Source organism: Protomyctophum bolini (genome assembly GCF_963924005.1).
Source record: "Protomyctophum bolini genome assembly, chromosome: 9".
Lineage (NCBI taxonomy): Eukaryota > Metazoa > Chordata > Actinopteri > Myctophiformes > Myctophidae > Protomyctophum > Protomyctophum bolini.
The window spans coordinates 21,888,054-21,908,384 of NC_137870.1; the positions used below are offsets into that span (position 1 = coordinate 21,888,054).

The following is a 20,331-nucleotide window of genomic DNA, read 5'->3' on the forward strand; positions in this document are numbered from 1 at the left end:
AGGCACTTTGAGCTTGAGCCCAGGTGATGCAGAGTAGCTGCTCCTAATAGTTGAGACAGATCAAATGCACTACAGAGGACTGATTTCCCCATGGAGTCAATAAATTAAAAATACCTATAAGCTAAAAAATATAGTACTACTTCTTGCATTGTGAATATATCACAGTAATCTAATCTCAGTAAGTAAATGATGAGGTTTTTTACTCAATTGTTCAGTAGATTTAGCTCCAAAATGTAATGCAAGGAAAGAAGAAAGAAAAACCTCTAGGACAAATATTGTCTAGACAAAATATAATTGAAAAATCTGAATGCAGGCCACAGAACACAATGATTTGCTAATCATATTGTGAAGGCCAAGAGCCATTGAATATTCATCTAAAGATATGTCTGTAATATAGTACTACTACAAGAAATGCAAAAATGTGCTGAAACTTTGAAACACATATGCTCACATAATGGTACAGAAAAAAAATACTGTCATTACTTGCATGTAACGACAGGTGCCTGGAATAATGAACAGTTAACAGGAATAAGAGAGCGTGGAACAAACCATCACTGAGGGCAATCTAGCAACTCCAGGCAGCAGCAGCAAAAAAAAAAAGTCAATGCTGCATTGGTGTGGACTTAAGCATAATTGCAAAATGAGAATATTTCATATAGGAGTGCTTTCAGGCATATCAAGAACTTAGATACTTCACAATCTATTACGCTGCAGGTCGCCAAGCTTTGGAAACATTCCATTGTCCAAGGATACATACTACTGCAATAAATTATTTTGTGCCAGTAGCTTTGACATTTTTAGTTTTAAATTATGAAGTCATTTGTGAAGGTTATCAAAACTAGGTTTTAATGCATTTCGAGGAATGACTTGATCGGGTAGTGGAGGATTGTGTCATTACATTGCAAAATGTTCTGTAGCAGCATTTGAAGGGCCGAATATGCATGGTAAAATCTTTGTCTTCAACACTCATTAACCAGCCATTCCTGCTTGTAAGATTGTTTAATTTGTCATTTTAATCTATCCTAAATTATATTGATTTAGCTGGTAGGTCACTGTGCTAGTGCTCTCTCAAATAAGCTCTCCTCATCTCTACTGGTTCCCCTCAAGGTAGCCTCTCGTCCCCTTTACATCTTCTAGACTTAATGTGTGTCACAGTGGCTGGAAGGACAGATATATATTTGCCTTCTTGGGGGAGGAAAAGGATCAATGGCTGGTGTGATGAATCTTGACGTCAAAGTCATAACAAAGACCAATGCTTACCGTTAGAAAAGGTGTTGACATCTACATATAATAGTTTGTTATCAAGAACATTACCTAAATATGAATATATTAGGTAATATTCTTGATAACAGAGCATATTACACCTATTCTGGCTACTTTACATTGGCTGCCTGTGAGCTACAAAGACTAAGACTATTGATCACATTTAAAGCCCTGGACTACATGGACTGGCTCCTAGTTTCACTGTGTGTGACCTTTGCTCTGGAACGCCCTTGGATCTTAGGCTAGCAGTCAGTGTTGTCTTTTAAAACGCCTTTAACACATTTGTATGTCAAGTGTTTCTCCTAATGATGCGTGCTTAGGTCAGCTTTGATTGCTTAACTTGTTTTACCAGCAGACTATAAATGCAGTTTTAAACATTTTGATGTTTGCTGTTTTTAACTGGTCTGTAAGGTGTAGTCTCGCGTAGCCAGACAACTATTCCACAATCTCCGAATGCTATATAGTGGAACTATCCCAAAATCGAAGTAAGGAAGCTGCTATTTCCGTTCAAGAATATATTTTAATTAAAATGTTTAATTTTAATTGCCATTTCTGATAAGCAGCAAGCTATATATGCTTTTTATATTCATTATTTTTATTAGGATAAATTCACGCATTCCCCCATGTACTGTTTAACACAATATCTTTTGATAAAATCTGTAGTTGCACCCTAAATACACTTAGTTGCCCTGACTCCCCTAGGTGTCTATGCTAGGCCCCCTTCCTTTTTCCCCCTCTACACCAAATAGCGTTGCTGAAAATAGCCAATATACAAGCTCACAATTTTTTTAACTTGCAAATCCATTTTCCATTTCCAAATGTCTGGTATTCTAGGGCTCATGCAGCTAAACAGTCATAAAATGTGTGATTATTGGTGGTGCTATTCCTTATTTTTTCTAAATATATTTTTTATCCCACGATTTTGTAACCCATTTTTCACCCCTGTGTCAATCATCTAATGTGATCCTGGGCTCTACACACCCTCCACCAACCTAGTCCCCATATATGGGGGACAAGGGGAGAGCAACGGACTGTCCAAGTTGCTCCTTTACACCTGACAGGGGGGGGGGGGGGGGGGGAGTTTCCCTAGTTGGACGTAGCGTGTGGAAGGAACACGTTATTCCAACCAGTTCGGTGGTGCTCCTAATGCCAACATGATACTAAAGCAAAAGAAAACTGACTACGCAGACTTATTTTTTAGAAATGCTAAACATTTGCATTTTACATCTATGTCCCAGAGAACTAAAACAATTTTAATGCAATGCCGTTTTAATAGTGGTGTACAATATAATTTGTTTTTGATGGCGACAGAAGAAAACCCACAAATGATAACCACCAAATATTACCCTCCATTTATTTGTCAACAGTGCGACACTGAGGAAAGGCATCATGGCTGTCACACGAGCCTATATATCCGACCACGTAATGTTTCAAATGCAAAACCACTTGATCAAATGTGTTTTCCCATTAAAAAGGACAATCTTTAAAGATCATTTAGTAAGGACAGTTGACGGATGCCATGAATCGTTTTGATGGTTATTAAACCACCATCCAGAATTGCACAGCCCTGTTGTAAAACCATTATTGAGACACCTTTAGTCTTTCCCGAAAAAACAATTCCAACTTCAATGAAAATGCAGGTGAGTAAGCCACGTAGGCTCACAATGCTGTAGGCTTACCTTATCGCCCAACTTGGGATGGTTCCTCTGATTGCAAAGTCTCATCGGTTGTCAGTCATACAGGGTATAGTCACTGTAAGTTACTTTTCTTGGAGTAAGATGGCCAACCTTAGCTTGTCTGTTTAAGATCGATAAGCTAGCTTGATCTAGCTAGCACTACCCCGTATTTCCCAGCTGAGGTTAATTTTCTTTTTTTTACCCGGCTGGCAGTGATGCATGGCAGGGTATTGGAATTACTGTGTGAGTGAGTTGTCTGAACAAAATGAATTTGTTCACGATTACTGGTTGGAGTCAACGGATTAACTGGGCTGATTATTGATCAAATATTCCTCCAAAACAAAAATCGGCCATATTGGGGCTTATATGCTGGCTGATAAAAATCTGTCTAGTTTATCCTCTCTTGGGAAATGCATGCAAAATAATTTAATTAAATAGTGTATGTTTGAGAGTGTAAGTTTGTACTTGAAACTATCTTTTAACACTGATAAAAACAAATACTGTAATTAAATACTATTTAGATATTATCTGGGTTCACCCAGACTGATTGTTTTTTGATTTTTATAATGGTATTGGCCCTGAAAAGTAATTAATGGACCAACGGGAATAATCAGGGTTTGGGTTGAAAAGTTCAAGGTCAATATTACCTAAGAAATCATTTCAGGAACAGAGACGAAGAAAGATGAGGTTAATGCATTGGATTGATTGAATTAAATCAAGTGATGTAATCCTTTGCCGTCCATGATGTCCCACTTTACATTTTCAATGTAAATGTGAAACCGTCTTTCCATAAGCATATCTCAAAACCAACACCAAAAGTACAGGGACAGATGTTCACAGCAAGAGATGATGGTGCGAGCAGGGTCTGCACTCCAAGGCACATTTTGTGGCAGTTCATTCTGATTGATACCTTCATCACAAAAACATTTTTATTCAATAGAGAAACATTTAACTAGTTGTGTTTAATTGGCTGTGTTTAAAGTGTTGTAGAGTGATCTGTAACTGATCTAAAGGAAAGCAAGATGAGATGTACTGATATCCGACGACTCAGTATAGACAACTATTAACGGTAGTCACACCTTCCGAGCCAATGGCCACAGCTGTTTAACAAGACAGCAAGTCTCAATGGCTAGGAAACAGAAAGCTTTACAACCTTCTTCCAGTTGAGGAATCTTGGGTGTAAGAGGGACAGCTTGTCAGAATAGTATCATTCTATCCTTTTTTGTTCTTGCTTCAAGTTATGAATTATCCTATTGATATTCCTCATCTCAAACAACTGTCATGTAATGGATAGTCAAAAAGAATGCATTATGCAGACTCTGCATAGTGCATTATTTCTCTTATCTTTGATTATCCTTCTTGGCCAAGTAAAAGTAGTGTTTATTCATATTTTGGGGCAATACACACTGAATAGAAATGTTGCGTTTGCACAACATTTCTGACTATCTTAGTCAACCATGGAATGTTACTTTACAACTCCAGCAAGTGGGAAAGGATGTAGTAACAACCTAGACATAAGTACAAACTGAGTCAGTCAGCTCACAATAGTCTCATCCTTGACACACAGAAAAGCATCACGTTTTATGCTCCCTCCGGTTGAAAGTCAAATTGAAAAGCATCGTTTGTGCCAGCTTGTAGCCAATGTTGCCAGTTGTGCACAAACGGCAACATGTCAAACAATGCACTCAAACTCGCAGCATGCTGTCAGCTTATAGATCTGCTATTTTTGGCGCACGACCCCATCCTACGACAACGTATACATCCGGCTATAGCCTGTAGTCGGGTTGAGTGTGTGACTGTAGTGTCAACAAATACCAAACACCTGGGTCCCACGGTAGAATGTAATGCTGACAAACGTGTTTATACGATCAAGAATTGTATAATCACTCCATCAGACATTCTTATCAGGACTAAAGCTAGATACTCCAGGACCTGGCTAAGATATGTATGCACTTAAAGCAGAGATTATCTCAAATGTTCATGACTAAACAACTTAGGAACTGTGAGAAATTCTCTATCCGGGAAGCGCTCGCTTTCAATAAAGCATCATCCTGCTGCCTCCTGCATTATGTGCAAATTCAAAACAGGTGGTACGCAGGGCCATTGAGTGATTATCCAACGAGCGCTTCCAAACTCCAACACAAAATATCACTTGCAAGGAATTTCTTGACGTAAAGGCCTGAAAACCTTCCCGTTTCGGAAGGCTTTTTCGTGTTGAACGTTTCTTTTTGATAGCCCTGTTTTTAACCTTTTATGATAGATTTGTTTTTAACCATGTAGCACTCTGGGATTCCTTGTGAATGAAAAGTGCAATATAAATAAAATTCATTATTATTATTATTATGTCTACCGTGGATTTTTATTAAACAAACACTTTGCAGATAGAAAGAGGATAATTAAAGCTTTTCGTACAGCTGTAATGTTGGTGAGTTTGATGTAATTTAATACAATTAGATAGGACTTTGTCTGTTTGGATGTATGGGCGGTCAATGGCAAATTGTGGCTAGTTTCCACCCTGCCATTAACTATGGAACTTATGTGTGCATATGGTCTATTGCGTATTCAAACATGAGAATTCTGAAGATTTTGAGCATCTCAGAACATCTGTAGCTCCGTTTAGAAGATAGAGGCATGTTTTAAGTGGCGGTTATTTTAAAAAGGCTGTGGTCATCTTATTGGTTTCGGCCCGGATAGAGAATTTCTCACAGTTCCTAAGTTGTTTGTGGGGGTCATAGTAGCCAAGAATAGTTGAGATATTCTCCGCTAAATGAAGTGCATAGATATCTTAGCCAGGTCCTAGAGTAAGACCTAGGACACATTGAAGTTGAAGAAGAGAGTAGCCTACCGCAGTTCAGTTTGCATCATTCATGGCAACGATGTGGCAAAAACATCAATTTTCCTATTTTACACACGTCATTTTATGCAAAATAAAATACATCCTGCCCTGTCCAGCCCACTGGAAAAGTGACGGTGTGGTGCAGCAAACTCACATTTCAAATCAATTCACATTGATTGACTTGTGACATAAATAACCAGACATCAATCAGTTAAGATACAATTAAGTGCGGGAACATTGTATGCCCTAGTCAATAAGTTGTTACACAGGTTTCATTTTAGACTTAAGTGAGTGTGCATTATGGAAAGGAGCCATCTCGTGGCAATAGACTAATAGCAGTCTGATTATTTAACAGCTGTCATTTTGACCACATAATGCGGCTGCTGGTGGCATTACATTTAATTAGACGTTATACTGTGCACGTTTTTTTATTTTTTTGGGGAGGGGGGGCTTAAACCATAGTTAGGGGTGGGACAAAAATATATATATACTGCGATATGTCATCGTACTTCTTCTCGGGATACGTTATCGATACACTGGCACCAAGTATCATTGTTTTATTACAACAAGCAGGTGTCCTGTATCACGGAATTCCACTCGAGGCACAAGAACACTGTGGCTACGTATCATCCTTTCAGTTAGGTAGAACTTGTTTGCAAGCCATTCGTGTAATATGCATGTCTCACCAAAACGATAATCCGCAATCCATATGAATTGTAATGTATAAGATATGTTAATGGAACATGATATTGTCACACTAAGCACAGCACAAGAAGACTTTTAAAAGGAAACATCGCCAAATATGGCAATAGTATCGTGAGTTAATCTTATCGTCCCACCCCTAGGAGCCTGACCCTCATCTTGTAAGACCAACTCCGTTTGTTCCACTTAAATCTAGTGGTGTGTGCAAGTTAACATGATTGTTATGATTGAAGCAAAAGCTACCTAGTCGTCACTTCTACTACACTACGTTCTGGAAAGGCAATACCTTTTACCTCCTGTAACTACTGCTGAGATGACAAATCCACCCACAGGGAAAACCCTAGTGGTGGGAGACCAGAAGTACTACATTATCAAATAGCACCAATTAAGAATTTAAGAGTTTAATTGATATTATTTGATAATGATGTAGTATTAAGTATTTCGAACTTTAAAATGTTGTGAACCATACCGCCATTTCTTAAATGAACTATATCTCAAATGACAGAGTGATCCACAATGTTTTATTCATAACAGGACTTGCAACTTAGTCTGACACTTGGATAGAAAGAGACAGTCAAAGAAGTAGCCTTTCACGCAATTTTTGCATCATTGTGTGCTTAAAACTTATAAAATCAACTATATGATAGTTATATATCCATGAGCTCTGGCCTATTCGCAAATCAATATCTAGCCAGCACAATAAACAATGAATGTACCAGTAAGGTAAATAATATAAAACCATATTAGAATTACCTGAATCTGAGCTGCAGCTCCTCCATCTGCCTTTTCACCTTCCACTCCATTTACAGCTGGTTTATTGAGGTCCTTCAGAACAATACTCCACTCTGTGCACACAGGAAAATAAGAATCAGTGAATGAGGGAGAACACAACATGCCATCAAAACACAAGAGCATGTGGTTAGTTAGGGCATGGGGTTTTCAACCGGTGGTCCGAGGAGGTATTGCAGGTGGTCCCTGGCCATGCATTAAAAGAAACCCCCCCCCCTTTTGTTTTTACTTTTAATAACTTACAGGAGTTCTTACTGTATTGTGTGTGTGTGTGTGTGTGTGTGTTATGAAATGTGAGCTTACCATAATCACAGTCATCCTTAATCATATTCCATCATATTCAAACAAAATGACTATATTTTATTAGATATTATATTGATATTATAGCTATTTTCTCCAGCTCACTGTGGTGCATGAACCCCCAACCACTATTGTGTGGGCAGAGATGGGCAAAAATGATACAAAATACAAATACTGGGTCAAAAAAATTATCTAAATACAAAATACGTCTTCCATCCCAGCGAAATACAAATTACAAAATACAAAAAAGTATTTCAAATACGTATTTCAAATACTGCCCATCTCTGTGTGTGGGGTGGGTCTATGATGTACCCGCCACGCACACTAGTGGTGGTCCACAGGTTGCCCTTAGTCAGGATGGTGGTCCCTGGGTCAAAATCAGTTGAAAACCCCTGAGTTAGGGAAATGGTTCAGTGCTTACCTGGATGAAATGTTTCTGTATCCAGCATGCCTCCTTCCCGAAAGCTTTCCAGCTCCTCAACTTTGACTTTGCTCCAAGGAATGTAGGTGACGCCCCGCTCCACATCCCAGAACTTTTTGTGTGTCGACTTTATACCTTTGTTTAAAGCCCAAGCAATCTAGGCAAGAAGAATGAAATATCCAATAATCATTAAGTTGTTGTACGCAGTGTCCACTCCCAAACATTTGGTCAATACACATATGCAGTGGAAATCAGTGTGCTGAAATGTATGTACCTTGATTGGTTTCTGGTGGACTTTATATGACCCACTACTGAGTTTGTTCAGGGCTGTATAGGCATCTTGTCTGTGGACCATAACGATGTACGCACAACCCCTGGGCGGAATCATCTAGACAAGAGTGAATAAAAACAGTGAGGCAATGGATAACGCCAACTCAACCTTATTTAACCCTGCAAATTGAACAATATACTCCAAATGCCAAACTCACATTGATGGAATCAACCTGACCGAACTCTTCCAGAAGAGACATCACGTCGTGCTGCTGCGTTTTCTTGTCTAGTTGTCCTACCCACAGTGTAGTGCTGCAAACTACCAAAAAAGGACAAACATTTCAGAAGTCAGGGGAAGAAATTATATTTGAACGCCTACAGGGCATAACTGACCGCAAGCAGCCTAGGATAAAAGATAACTGACCGCAAGCAGCCTAGGATAAAAGATAACTGACCGCAAGCAGCCTAGGATAAAAGACACGGTAAGGCAGCATGTATTTGTACATATTTCATACACAGGTAAATTAAAAGAAAATAATAATGAAATAGATGGAAGTTTAAAGCTACCCTCTATAACTTTCCTGTTCTACTCCAGTACCCAGGTCTCATGTGCAAGTGAACAAATAAGCTAATGCAGCCTGCCTGCTTGATCAGGGGGGGACAAACCAGACCCAGGATCAAAATGTATCAATAGAAGAGAAGGGTGACAAAATACAACCACCCCATTTGTACAGTATATATATATTATTTTGACAAAATAACATTGTAATCACAACAACATTACATTAGTTACATAGTAGGCAACTTTAACAAGAGAAGACAAGCATTGATGCACAAAATGCTTTCCGGTCTCACTGAGCAGCCCACAGTGAGAGTGTGCTGGTCCACAGAACACGTTAACCAACTCCAGGGTTGCCTTGACAGATTGGACCATTTTCAAGGACTCTGCCACAAGTTTGGACGAATATGCAGATTCTGTCACTGGCTACGTCAAGTTCTGTGTGGATAACTGCATTCCAGTTCGCTCCTATCCCAACCAGAAGCCATGGATTAACAATGACATACGCATTAAACTGTGGGCGCGCACCATCGCTTTCAAATCCGGGGATGCCGAACGCTACAAACGATCCAGGTACGAACTGAGAAAGGCTATCAAGGCTGCAAAGGGACAAATTGGAACACAATTACAGCGGCTGTGACTCGCGGTGAATGTGGAGCGGACTGCAGGCGGTTACGGGCTATAAACCCAAATCAGGCACAATCACTGACACCTCCACGTCTTTACCGGACGAGCTGAATAACTTTTGCCCGCTTCGAGGCTCATAACTTGGACCCAACTACAACGGTGCAGAGCTCACCTGAGGCGGTGGACCTAGTAAAGTGTTCAAAAAAGTTAATGCTCATAAAGCTGCAGGACCAGATGGGATAGCCTCTTGTGTCCTTAAGACATGCTATAACGAGCTGTCATGGGTCTATACTGACATATTTAACCTGTCCCTGTCATTGTGTGTGGTGCCATTGTTTAAAAATAATAATAGTGCCCATTGCCAAGAAAACAACGGCTACCTGTCTCAAAGATTATCGATCTGTTGACTTCTGTTCTCATGAAATGTCTGGAGAAATTGGTTATTTCTTATATCAAGAGCATTATTCCTGCTAGCATTGATCCACTACAGTTTGCTTACTGTTCAAATAGATCTCTTGCTTTACACACTGCGCATCTTGATACATCTTGAAAAGAAAAACTATTATTTTACTACTGTTCATAGATTATAGTTCCGCATTCAACACTATTGTACAATCTAAATTAGTGTTGAAACTCAGTGGCCTTGGTGTGGGCAGCTCCATCTGTAACTGGCCATTTGATTTTCTGACAGGCAGGCCCCCAGTGTGTACGCATAGGAGAGAGATGCTCATCCACAATTCTCACCAGAACCGGCGCGCCCCAAGGCTGCTGCCTCAATCCTCTGCTGTACAGTTTGTTTACATTTGACTGTGTCGCCAGATATGGGAATAACCATATAATTAAAATTGCGGATGATACCACAGTGATCGGATTAACACTTTTAGTGCTGGCGGGCTGTGGGCTGCAGACCCGATCAATGCTGAACGATTCTATGGACTTTTGAACTTTTTTAGGGGCCCACAGCGAGGGGCCTCTTATAGCGAGAATCACACCGCATAAATCAAAAGAAAACCTAACTTGTCCACTTCAATTAAAAAAAAAAAAAATGATTCTACCATCTTCCATTCTGGAGATATTGACCTTTTTCTAACACCTGCTTTTGCCTGCATGCTGCTCGTGAAAAAAAACAACAGAGATATGGAGGCTTGAAGTTGACAGACATTGACAGACAGATATAAAAATGAACACAAATAATATCATATATTATCCTAAAAGTAGACATTCAGGGCTTTCATTCAGTGTATAGTATGTATATGATATTATTTGTGTTCATTTTTATATCTGCCTGTCAATGTCTGTGACTAAATGGCGTTTGTATGAGCTAAAGAATGAGCATATGGGACATTGGGACTGGAACATCTTGGGGCTACGTTACTACTGTTTTGTTTATTTTTTTATGAAGATTATGATGATGACTGATCAAGACCCCCGGCGGGCAGATGGAACGATGCGAAGACGCATTGTCATTATTTATCCATCTGTCGCTGTGTATCGTTCCAACTTGGCTCGCCGAGGTTGTTGTTGCTGCGGACTTGTAAAGTCAGAACAGCGGCGCGTGCGTCTTAGTTGTAAAGACATGATCATCATAACAAAATAACCGTGCCGTCACCCGGAGATGATGAAGGAAGGGAGACCAGACTTTAGATCCGTGCGGTGTCCATTATGGCAAGTGGCAACAAGTCCGAGCGAGCATATGTTCCGAGAGAAACAGAGTCTACACAAAGACGCCTCCTCCCTCCCTCCCCTGAGACATGCCCCTGCATGTCTCAGGACATGCAGGGGCATGTCTCAGTGAGTGAGAAACAGCAAGCCTAGCTAGATACGATCGGATGTCATGAAATGTGATCTGGCTAAGGGCTAGCTAGTAGCTACGCTCGCAATGGGGGCCGCCATTGTGTGATAGTGAGCATTTGAGCCCCTCCTGTCCTGAGTTTTCAGGAAGGGAGGGGGGAGAGGCATCTTTTTCTTTTTTTTTGTGATCAGGTGATCGGAGTGTTGTGCTACCGTTCTGTGCTAGTAGATAAAGTGCTCGGGTGTGTAGAAAGGCGATTGAAAGTAATCAATAAAAACATACTGTAAACGTAAATCTCCCGTTCCCGCATTGAAGCACTGGGATTCGAACCACGTAAATCTACCTTTACCGCACGGAAACGGTTAATAACCAACGGTGACGAGGGGGCCTAGAGGAGGGAGATAGAAGATCTAACTCTATGGTACAACAACCTCTCACTTAACACCAATAAGACCAAAGAAATCATTGTAGACTTTAGGAAGTCCAAAGGTATCCACATCCCCCGATATAGTTGATGGGCATACACATCACAGACACATTCACACGGTCACTCAACACCGAGTACATCCTCAAGAAGGCGCAGCAGCGACTGTACTTTCTGAGGCGCCTCAAAAACTTTTACAGTTGTATAATTGAAAGTGTCTTAACTGGCTGTATCACAGTGTGGTACGGTAACACGAACGCTCAGGACTGCAACAGGTTGCAGAGGACCGTTAAAACAGCAGCTAAAATCATTGGCACAGTATTACCCAGCCTCCACAACATCTACATCTACACCAACCATCCCGCAAATACCCTGTTCCAACCACTCCCTTCCAAAAAACGCTACCAGAGCATCACATCTCCTACCACCCGTCTCAGCAACTGTTTCTTCCCCCAGGCAGTCAGGCTGCTAAACAGTTGACCTTGAACTGTATTGCATGGTCACTTCACTTTGCACTTTGTGTTCTTCTTTGCACTATAGACGTTCGTTTTTGTCCTGTGTCTATAAGACTGAGAGTGCTCCGAGTAAAAAAAATCATTGTATTTATACTCTGCATCTATACATATGACAAATAAACCTGAACCTTTCTCAAAATATTCTTTGTGACAAGAAGAATATCTATAAATGATATGAAAGTTCACACGAGTCAAAACAAAATTGTCCTGACAGAGTACATTTTGGGTTGAATATCCAGTTGCCATCTACATATTGTTTCACATATCATAATATATGTACTATGTACTAATATATGTAATGTATGTTATTGATACATACCACTGAGTGACTGGTTCTTTAAACTAGGAAGACCTTTCTGTCTACGCTCTTTATCCTTCTTTTCCTGGGAACGAGACCTGGGTGATCTCCTGCGGCGTTCTCTAGAACGGGAACGAGAACGTCGATGATGTGTCCTCCTCGAGCGAGACGTGGACCTTGACCTTCTCCTCCGGGGAGATCTGGAACAAACCATATTCAACATGTCCATTAGTTCACATTTCAGAGAATCTGCACCAAACATGGCACAAACACGGTCCCCAAATAAACATCCATGAAGCCTAACATGGATATATATTGAAATGATAATGCACAATATATAAGCTTCATAAACTGTTAATTTTTGCATCGGGAAGCGCTGTTTTAAGTTTCGTTTTCATGTGTTGCATCATGCTGAAAACATCCGATCTGCAAGCTCACAACGCGTCGCATCTATGACGCGCTGTGACCTTGCAGAACAGCTATTTTCAAGTCTAGACTTCTTAACTTCTTTTTCACCAATAGACTATGCAATGTCGCTCGGAAGGTTGGGTGCTCGAAGGTTAATTTTTTTATTTAAATAAAATCGATAGTTCGGATCTGCTTCGAATCCTAAAAACAGGGCTAGGGGACAGACTAACGGTATTTACACACTACTGGGGGCGAATTTTTCATGCGAATAAGTTACAATAACTCGCTTTCATTCATTCAAAGTCAATGCAATGCTCCACATCAGCAACGAATTTCCCCAGAGCGTCACGGTGTCCGGCGTTACCGGTGGGCAGGCACACCACTGAGTACTTTACTTGCACACCGATTGAACCGTTTTTGCTTTGCATCCATTCCATGTTGCACGTTTTTATAAATTACTAGGCTAATCTTATCAATGTTTAGTTGGATATCTAGACAAGTTGACTGTAGTTTAGACAGTACAAACTTGTCTCCACCGCCTGCTCTTCACAACGGTGTAATTGCAGCAGGCACTGTGTCCCAGTCAGAGCCACAGACAGAAGGGTATCACGTGACGAGAGTGGGGGAGGTTGAGTTGAGTTGGTTTAGGGCACGCTACAGAAGACTACAAACAATAATGTCAGAGGCCACTAGTGCGGTGGCAAAATCGCTTGTTTGGCGTCATTTTGGTTTTAAACCTAATGCTGATAGGGAACCTGAGAATGTCGAAGAGGTTGTCTGTAAACTGTGTCTCATTGAAGTGGCAGCTTCTGGAGGTAACACCTCTAATCTAAAGGCTCACCTGGTATTGAACCACAAGACAAGACAAGAGTTTTGCTGCCCGGCGTAAATCCATGCCAGTTGCTACACAGTCACACACAGCCGTCCATTGCTGGAGCAATAAAAACTAAATACAAGGAGGACAGTGTGCGGTGATGCTGTGACCAGGTACATATGCGAAGACATGGCGTCAATCGGCACAGTTGAAAATCAAGCGTTCAAGACATGTTGGCCACATTGGACTGCCAGTACGAGGTATCAACAAGGAATTACAAATGCCTACAAAAGTATTCGGAGTGAATTGAAGCATGCCAACTCAAAAGGGCGAATATAGGGTGGGGAATATAGTTACACCCGTTAATTAAATCTCTTTAAGATTTATTTTTACATTTGAGTGATTATTTAGATTTGGTAATTAAATTGGCTTAACTTGTGCTATGTGTGTGTTATGCTATATTACAGCATGAGAATGATGCGATGCGATCATGGATTCATTGTTATGTTAACTACCGTTAACATAAAGTTAAAGAGGCTTTTGATTGATCACTTGAGAAGTTACACTTAGTTTGCAAAAAAGCACTGTGACAGAGTACAGACTGTCAGACAAAAAAAGCACTGCAGTGACTGCACTGAAATGTGTGCACCTTGTTTCATGAATTGATTTGTTTATTGTTTATTATTAGTATTGTTTTTGAGTATTTTAATGAATGAAAAGTCATGATATATTATTACTAACATGATGAAGTATGACGTTTTGACCTGGGTGTGTTGACTCTAAGGACATCTAGTGGTTGAAAAGGGTGTTACCAATATTACCGATGGTAAAGCCATCAGTGAAAACGGTGTAGAAATTCTTACACCGTGACAGGCCTACCTCTGACCAACCAAAATGCGTTTTGTTCTATAAACAGCGGCGGAGGTCGGGCGAGCACAGCAGCACACTGCACTGCACCCTCGGCTCGCCTCTTCCGACTTCCTCCCTTCCACCAGAGCTGTTTGGGGGGCACTTGAGTGCTAGCAGGCACAAACGGGCTCCGCCAAACTTTGGTCAACTCAACTGTCATTGCATCTCTGTATATAATTATATTTTACAGACGGCACAGGTGGGCAGCCGTGGATCCCAAATGACTCTGAGCCCCAACACTATAACACAGTAGTGAAGAAGTGGAAAAGTCTGAAGGGTATCAACGACATAGAAGCTGGAGGAGGAGAGGAGTGGTGAATATAATCACATACGCGTCACATTTAGGCCATAGAGTAATAAAAGGATAGAGACCGGAGCATTAGCCTCGCCCCCCCGGTATTCATTTAGATGGAAGTTGCTCAGTGGCGTTTTGAAGCAACCGGAAGACTGTCGGAAGTACAATTATAACTCAATGGCTCGAGTGAGCGGAAGTTAAGCCATGACACACGTCACGCACATAACGTCACTGAACATCCGTGATTGATTCCCTGTGTTAAACATTGTTGCAGTAATTACTTTTCATAAGGATACATCAGTCTGTTAATTCATTGACTGCCAATGCCTATGCCCCTAACCAATCACAATAGTAAATCATGCTAAAAGTATGGCCTACTTGGGGAGCATTTGTGATCAGGTTATCAGTGTTGCCACTCAATGCCAGGCTAGCACTGGCCAGCTAGCTTGCCATGTTGCTAACCTGCTAACTAGTCACGGTAAAAGTATGTTGTGCGATATTTCTGCAATCTGTCGCATTCAAAGCACATTCAAAGCACAACATTGACGGCATTGCTGTTTTGAAATATCAGGTTTTTTCTTCTTCTTTCTGCTGGTAAGATATTCAAACAAGAAAATGGTGCCTTCGATATCGTCACCAGAGCCCTGAATCGAAAGAATATTTCATTTTAATGGCTGTGACAGGGGCTGGAGCCAGACTGCGCAGGCACTCACCTGGTGCCAGATCTGGACCTGGATCGTCGACCATATCCTCTGTGCCTGCCTTCCCTCCTCGCGGACTCCTCTCTTGAACCCTCCTATTGAGCCAATGAAAAGGAATACACATCACATTCTACCCCATAAAGCTTAAGAAGGGATCCGATGGTAATTCTGATGGAGCATTAGTCCGACATGTGGGAACAATGGTCGGACTAGAGCTCGAACATGCGCTGCTCCCGTGCTTGGGGTTATGGTTAGGTTAGGGTTTGAGGTAGGTTGCCGCCGCCGGTCTAATGACTGTTGGACCAATAATAGTGACGGAACTAAAGCCTGTACCCGCTTAAGAATGCTTATGAAGGAATACTTTTATATGAGACGACGTGCAAAAAAACCCAACAGTAACAATTTACACAAACAATTTTTGTGTATAGCGGGCTGGGTTACTGAGGTAAACCCATAAACTGAATTGACCGGGTTCTCCCAGGGCTCTACTGTATACTTGGTCAGCTCCTTTTTTCCCTCTATAGCTCACAGCACTTAAAGATCATCTATTTTCACTGAATATTTCCCCCCCAGAATGGCGACGCCAGGGTTCAAGTGGATATTTAAGACAGAACAGATGGAACAGGGATGCTCACATTACTAGATCAAAACCTTTAATAAATATGAAGCTTTACCGGTGAGCGTGAATATGATTTATTCATAGACGAGTATCCATCTGGCATCATCTGAGGCACATCATGCATCATATGTCCAGAGCGCTGTGGAGAATTCAAGACACAGGTAGATTTAAGTGATATTTTTATCAGAGGGGGGTTAATAGCAGAACATCAAATCAGAACTGTTTAGTAAGAATTATGTTGAGATTACATTTCATGCCATGTCAGAGCAACAATTTGAATACCTCATTACTGGCAGTCTCTCCCATATGTGGATGAAAATTCTCCATGTTTGGCAGCTGTCCGGGAAATTGATTGAAAACACTTCCTGGGACTGTTCTGTAATGACAAGTGTCAAAATAATATTTTTTATTTATTTTCATGTTTATTACATTCTTTATTACATAATATAATAATGATCTTATAGTAGAGAAGGTGGGCAACAATTTTAAATGCAAGTTTTTGCCCATTGCATTTTCTCATACATAGCCACCCACATAGTAATATTTATGAACTTACTGAGGTTGGACACTGATTTCTTTATGTTTCACATCCTCTGGCTCATCATCGTAATCAAAATGGTCAAGTAGTGTCTAAAAAAACACAAATTAATTATTTTACATGAAGTAAATAGTAGTAGAAGTAGAAAATATATTAAACAGCAAGGTACAGTAAATATGAAAGTGATTTATTTTATTTTATTTACACTGTATTGCTCATTAAAAATGTCCACTGACGTTTGGCAACACAGATGAATAACTGGCCAGTGGAGAAGCAACACAAATGTATAACTGGCAAAGCAGTTCGTTCACCTTTTTAAGTAAGTATTGAAGTGGAGCGAAATGCCACACACACACACACACACACACACACACACACACACAGTTAAGACAGTGTTAAGACTGGTTGGTACCTTGGACAAAGAGCCTTTCTGTTCTGCGTGTGTGCTGCTGGAAATGGGTTGGACTGCAGGCATCTGGTCATGGGCCGATATGTTGTTTACATGGGTAGGTGTCATGGACCTGTCCGCTTGTTGGAAGTTCTGAAGCATTTTCTGCAACTAATGTGAAAACAAGGAGGTGAGGCAACGAACGGGACATTTAGTGGTAGCAGTTGCAATGAAACACAAACACATTTCTGGCTCACCTCCTGTCCCTGTGTGGATTGAAACAGCTGTGCTACTGCAGCTAAGGCATCAGCATTAGGCAGCTGGGACACAGAAGCCACAGTTGAGGCAGCAGTAGTAGGGTGCTGTGACTCTATTTGTGCAGTAGTTGAAACTGTTAGGAAACAGGAACATTTGTAAAGTCAGTGGCCAGGAACATTTGTAATGGCAGTGGCTTTACATGTACACAATACATTTGAGCAAATGGATTTCCATGCACAATGTCAATTTGAGTACCGGTATGTCTTTAGAGATGCATACACTTTCATATTAGGGATGTAGCAAATAGGAACATTTCACCCTTATCTCTATTAGAGATGCCAGCCATCCGTCAAGTTGCAGCCAAGTTTATGGACTTTTAACGTTTTAATGTATTATTCATGCTCCCCCAAATATATGCAAGTCCCCAAAAATCAACAGGCCCCCACTCGCAGAGGAATATTCAGGTAGTCAATATGAATACTCAAATGTGCTTTACATGGGGAGGCATGTGGTTAGCTGTGAACGTTAGTCTAGCCCCATATGGAGCCTCTCCCTCTGCTATTGCAGCCAACCATGCTTTAATCCACGCTATCATCCGTTCACCTTTTAAATGTAAATGTCCCATCAACGGGGCCAAGCAATGCGTTCTCATCTGGTGGTTAATTCATGTTTGCGTGTGGGGTTTGTTGTTGTCCGACTCATAAAATGAGTTAATTGTTTTAACGCGATAATTTGTCTGTAATTCATTAATCTTAATTAACTTGTTATGGTCCTGGGACTCCTGGCCCTAATTTAAAATATTTTAAACAATTCTTTACCTGCAGCTGCTTGTGACGGTGCAGGCACAAAGGAACCATTGGCCATGTCCAATAGAGGCTGAATGATATCCATATCATACACTCCATTCTTCTGCCACAGGTTAAGGACACGCAGAATTTTGTTCTGAAAAGAAAAGATACAATACCCACACTAAGACATTTCTTATCCGTGTTCAGTTTCGTTTTAAGTTAATCATCAAAAGAATAGACTACCTTATCATCCGTAGGACAGAGGTAAAGATTCTGAAAAGTATCAATGAAGTTCTTCAAGAATCTGGGTCCAAACACATCCTTGTCAATACCGAACTGATGGCGGGACTGTCGAACAATGGAGTCAACCATATACAACCCAGGCACTTTTAAATCTGGCTTACACTGATGGAAAAAGGAAAAGAAAAAGATTAAATAGTCTCATGGCATCCATTTTTACACCGCATATTGAAATCTAAAGTGTGTGTGACAATTGTTGATGGGGTATGCCGGTAAACTTACCTTCTTGATGAACTTTTCAACAATCTGGACAACATGCTTGTAGAGCTAATGGAGAAAAGAAAATCAATGTTAAACAAAAAAAACACACCAGTGTGAAGTGCAACTCTGTGTGGGGGTCCCCGGAAGTTCCAGACCCAAAGGACCGCGGCCAGGGTGCCGGCCCGGTTTCTGACGAGCCGCCCCGCATCCGAAACGGTTGAGAAATTACAGAGTTAGCGTGTGGGGGTTCACAGGGGGTCCCTCTGCTGTACTGTCACATCCTAAATCATATATACAGTTAATGGCCCTCATTTATCAATAGTGTAAAATCTTCCCCAAAATAAGTGGTAATTGGAAATTTGTAGTATAGTCCCAGAGATTTTTCTTTTGACACTCCTCCATAGTGCTTACCCAGAATTGGGCCTTGACAGGTAGAATCTAACTCCCACCAAATTCACACTAAAAGGTAAAGTTCTGGTCACATTGTAAATAAAATGTAAAGTTATTTTGGCAAAGGAATTAATAGTTACAGTAGATTCTCATCTATATCTCATGATATACATTTGCTCCTTCAAATGTCAATACTTTAAGACAGTGATGTGTAGTATCAACAGAGTCCAATAAACAGCCCATATTCCATGAAATGTCATTATTTTCTGCATTGTTTTGTGAAAGGAAAGTGCTTTGACTGCTTTCATCTTCCTCCATTTGTTTTATGAAATGTATTGTCGGGTTTGTTCATTGGTTTGTGAAATATTGTGTTTAATCCGTTTTATAAAATCTCACCAATACAACCACGTGTTCCTATAACAGCCATAGAAAATACTTAGATATGCGTATAATTCACTCTCAAAAACAAAAATGATATCCACTTTACCTTAATAGCTTTTATAGCCGATTTTGTTAGAGACATCATCTTAGCACGGGATATTGGAGGCTTCAAGTCAATCATAGAGAACAGCTGATGAATTTGGGAGAAAAAAACAATTGCTCTCAGTTTCCTTGATAAACATTCTATGAAGATTGTAAAACTGCTAATAGAGTGATATCATCATCATACCAGGAAGTTATGCAGGAATGCCTACTGAGAAAACTACTTTCTGGCCTTGACAGCCCACACATACAAACAGTCAGAAACTGTATTAAACAATGTTAAACCCGCTTTGCTACTCGATTTGCCATTGACTTCATGCACGCACATACATCTAATGCCCACACATCCAAACAGAAATTGTATTAAACAACGTTAAACTCACTTTGCCATTGACTTTATGCACGTGCATACCCTCTATAGTGTCGCAGTCCCGCCCCCTCGAGAGACCCGGAAAATAAATCCCCGTTCATTTTCCTCATAGACTTTTCAGAAAGTATTTATTTAAAGACGTTTACACCACGGACAAAGCCAACTCTTATCGTGACAAATCATGACAATAAACACAATGTTTTGGACTGTATTAGAAAGTAGAAAAAACACTTTGTTGTTTTTCTTCTTTGTAATTATTTGTTTGGTCCAAAATATTGTTTGTGTTGTCATGATTTGTCACGACTCGAGTTGGCTTCGTACGGATCTTAAAAGGTCTTTAAATAAATACTTTTTGAAATGTCTACGGGAAAAATGCATTGGGATTCATTTCCTGAGC

The 20,331-nt window shown here is 40.5% G+C and overlaps 1 protein-coding gene across 1 annotated transcript in view; it reads right to left on the bottom strand.

Annotated features, from left to right (window-relative positions):
- The window catches only part of LOC308321165 (SR-related and CTD-associated factor 4-like), a 35,580-nt gene that overhangs the window by 12,248 nt on the left and 3,001 nt on the right, over positions 1-20,331 (bottom strand). Inside the window, exons 2-16 of the mRNA XM_080771999.1 lie at positions 19,569-19,652; positions 18,713-18,757; positions 18,434-18,595; positions 18,221-18,344; positions 17,402-17,535; positions 17,169-17,315; positions 16,775-16,848; positions 16,501-16,594; positions 16,274-16,357; positions 15,612-15,694; positions 12,494-12,672; positions 8,476-8,576; positions 8,262-8,375; positions 7,988-8,144; positions 7,231-7,322 (exon numbers count right to left, since the gene is read on the bottom strand). Coding sequence (XP_080628125.1) covers positions 7,231-7,322; positions 7,988-8,144; positions 8,262-8,375; positions 8,476-8,576; positions 12,494-12,672; positions 15,612-15,694; positions 16,274-16,357; positions 16,501-16,594; positions 16,775-16,848; positions 17,169-17,315; positions 17,402-17,535; positions 18,221-18,344; positions 18,434-18,595; positions 18,713-18,757; positions 19,569-19,652 — 1,674 coding nt within the window. The remainder of the gene's footprint in view (positions 1-7,230; positions 7,323-7,987; positions 8,145-8,261; positions 8,376-8,475; positions 8,577-12,493; positions 12,673-15,611; positions 15,695-16,273; positions 16,358-16,500; positions 16,595-16,774; positions 16,849-17,168; positions 17,316-17,401; positions 17,536-18,220; positions 18,345-18,433; positions 18,596-18,712; positions 18,758-19,568; positions 19,653-20,331) is intronic.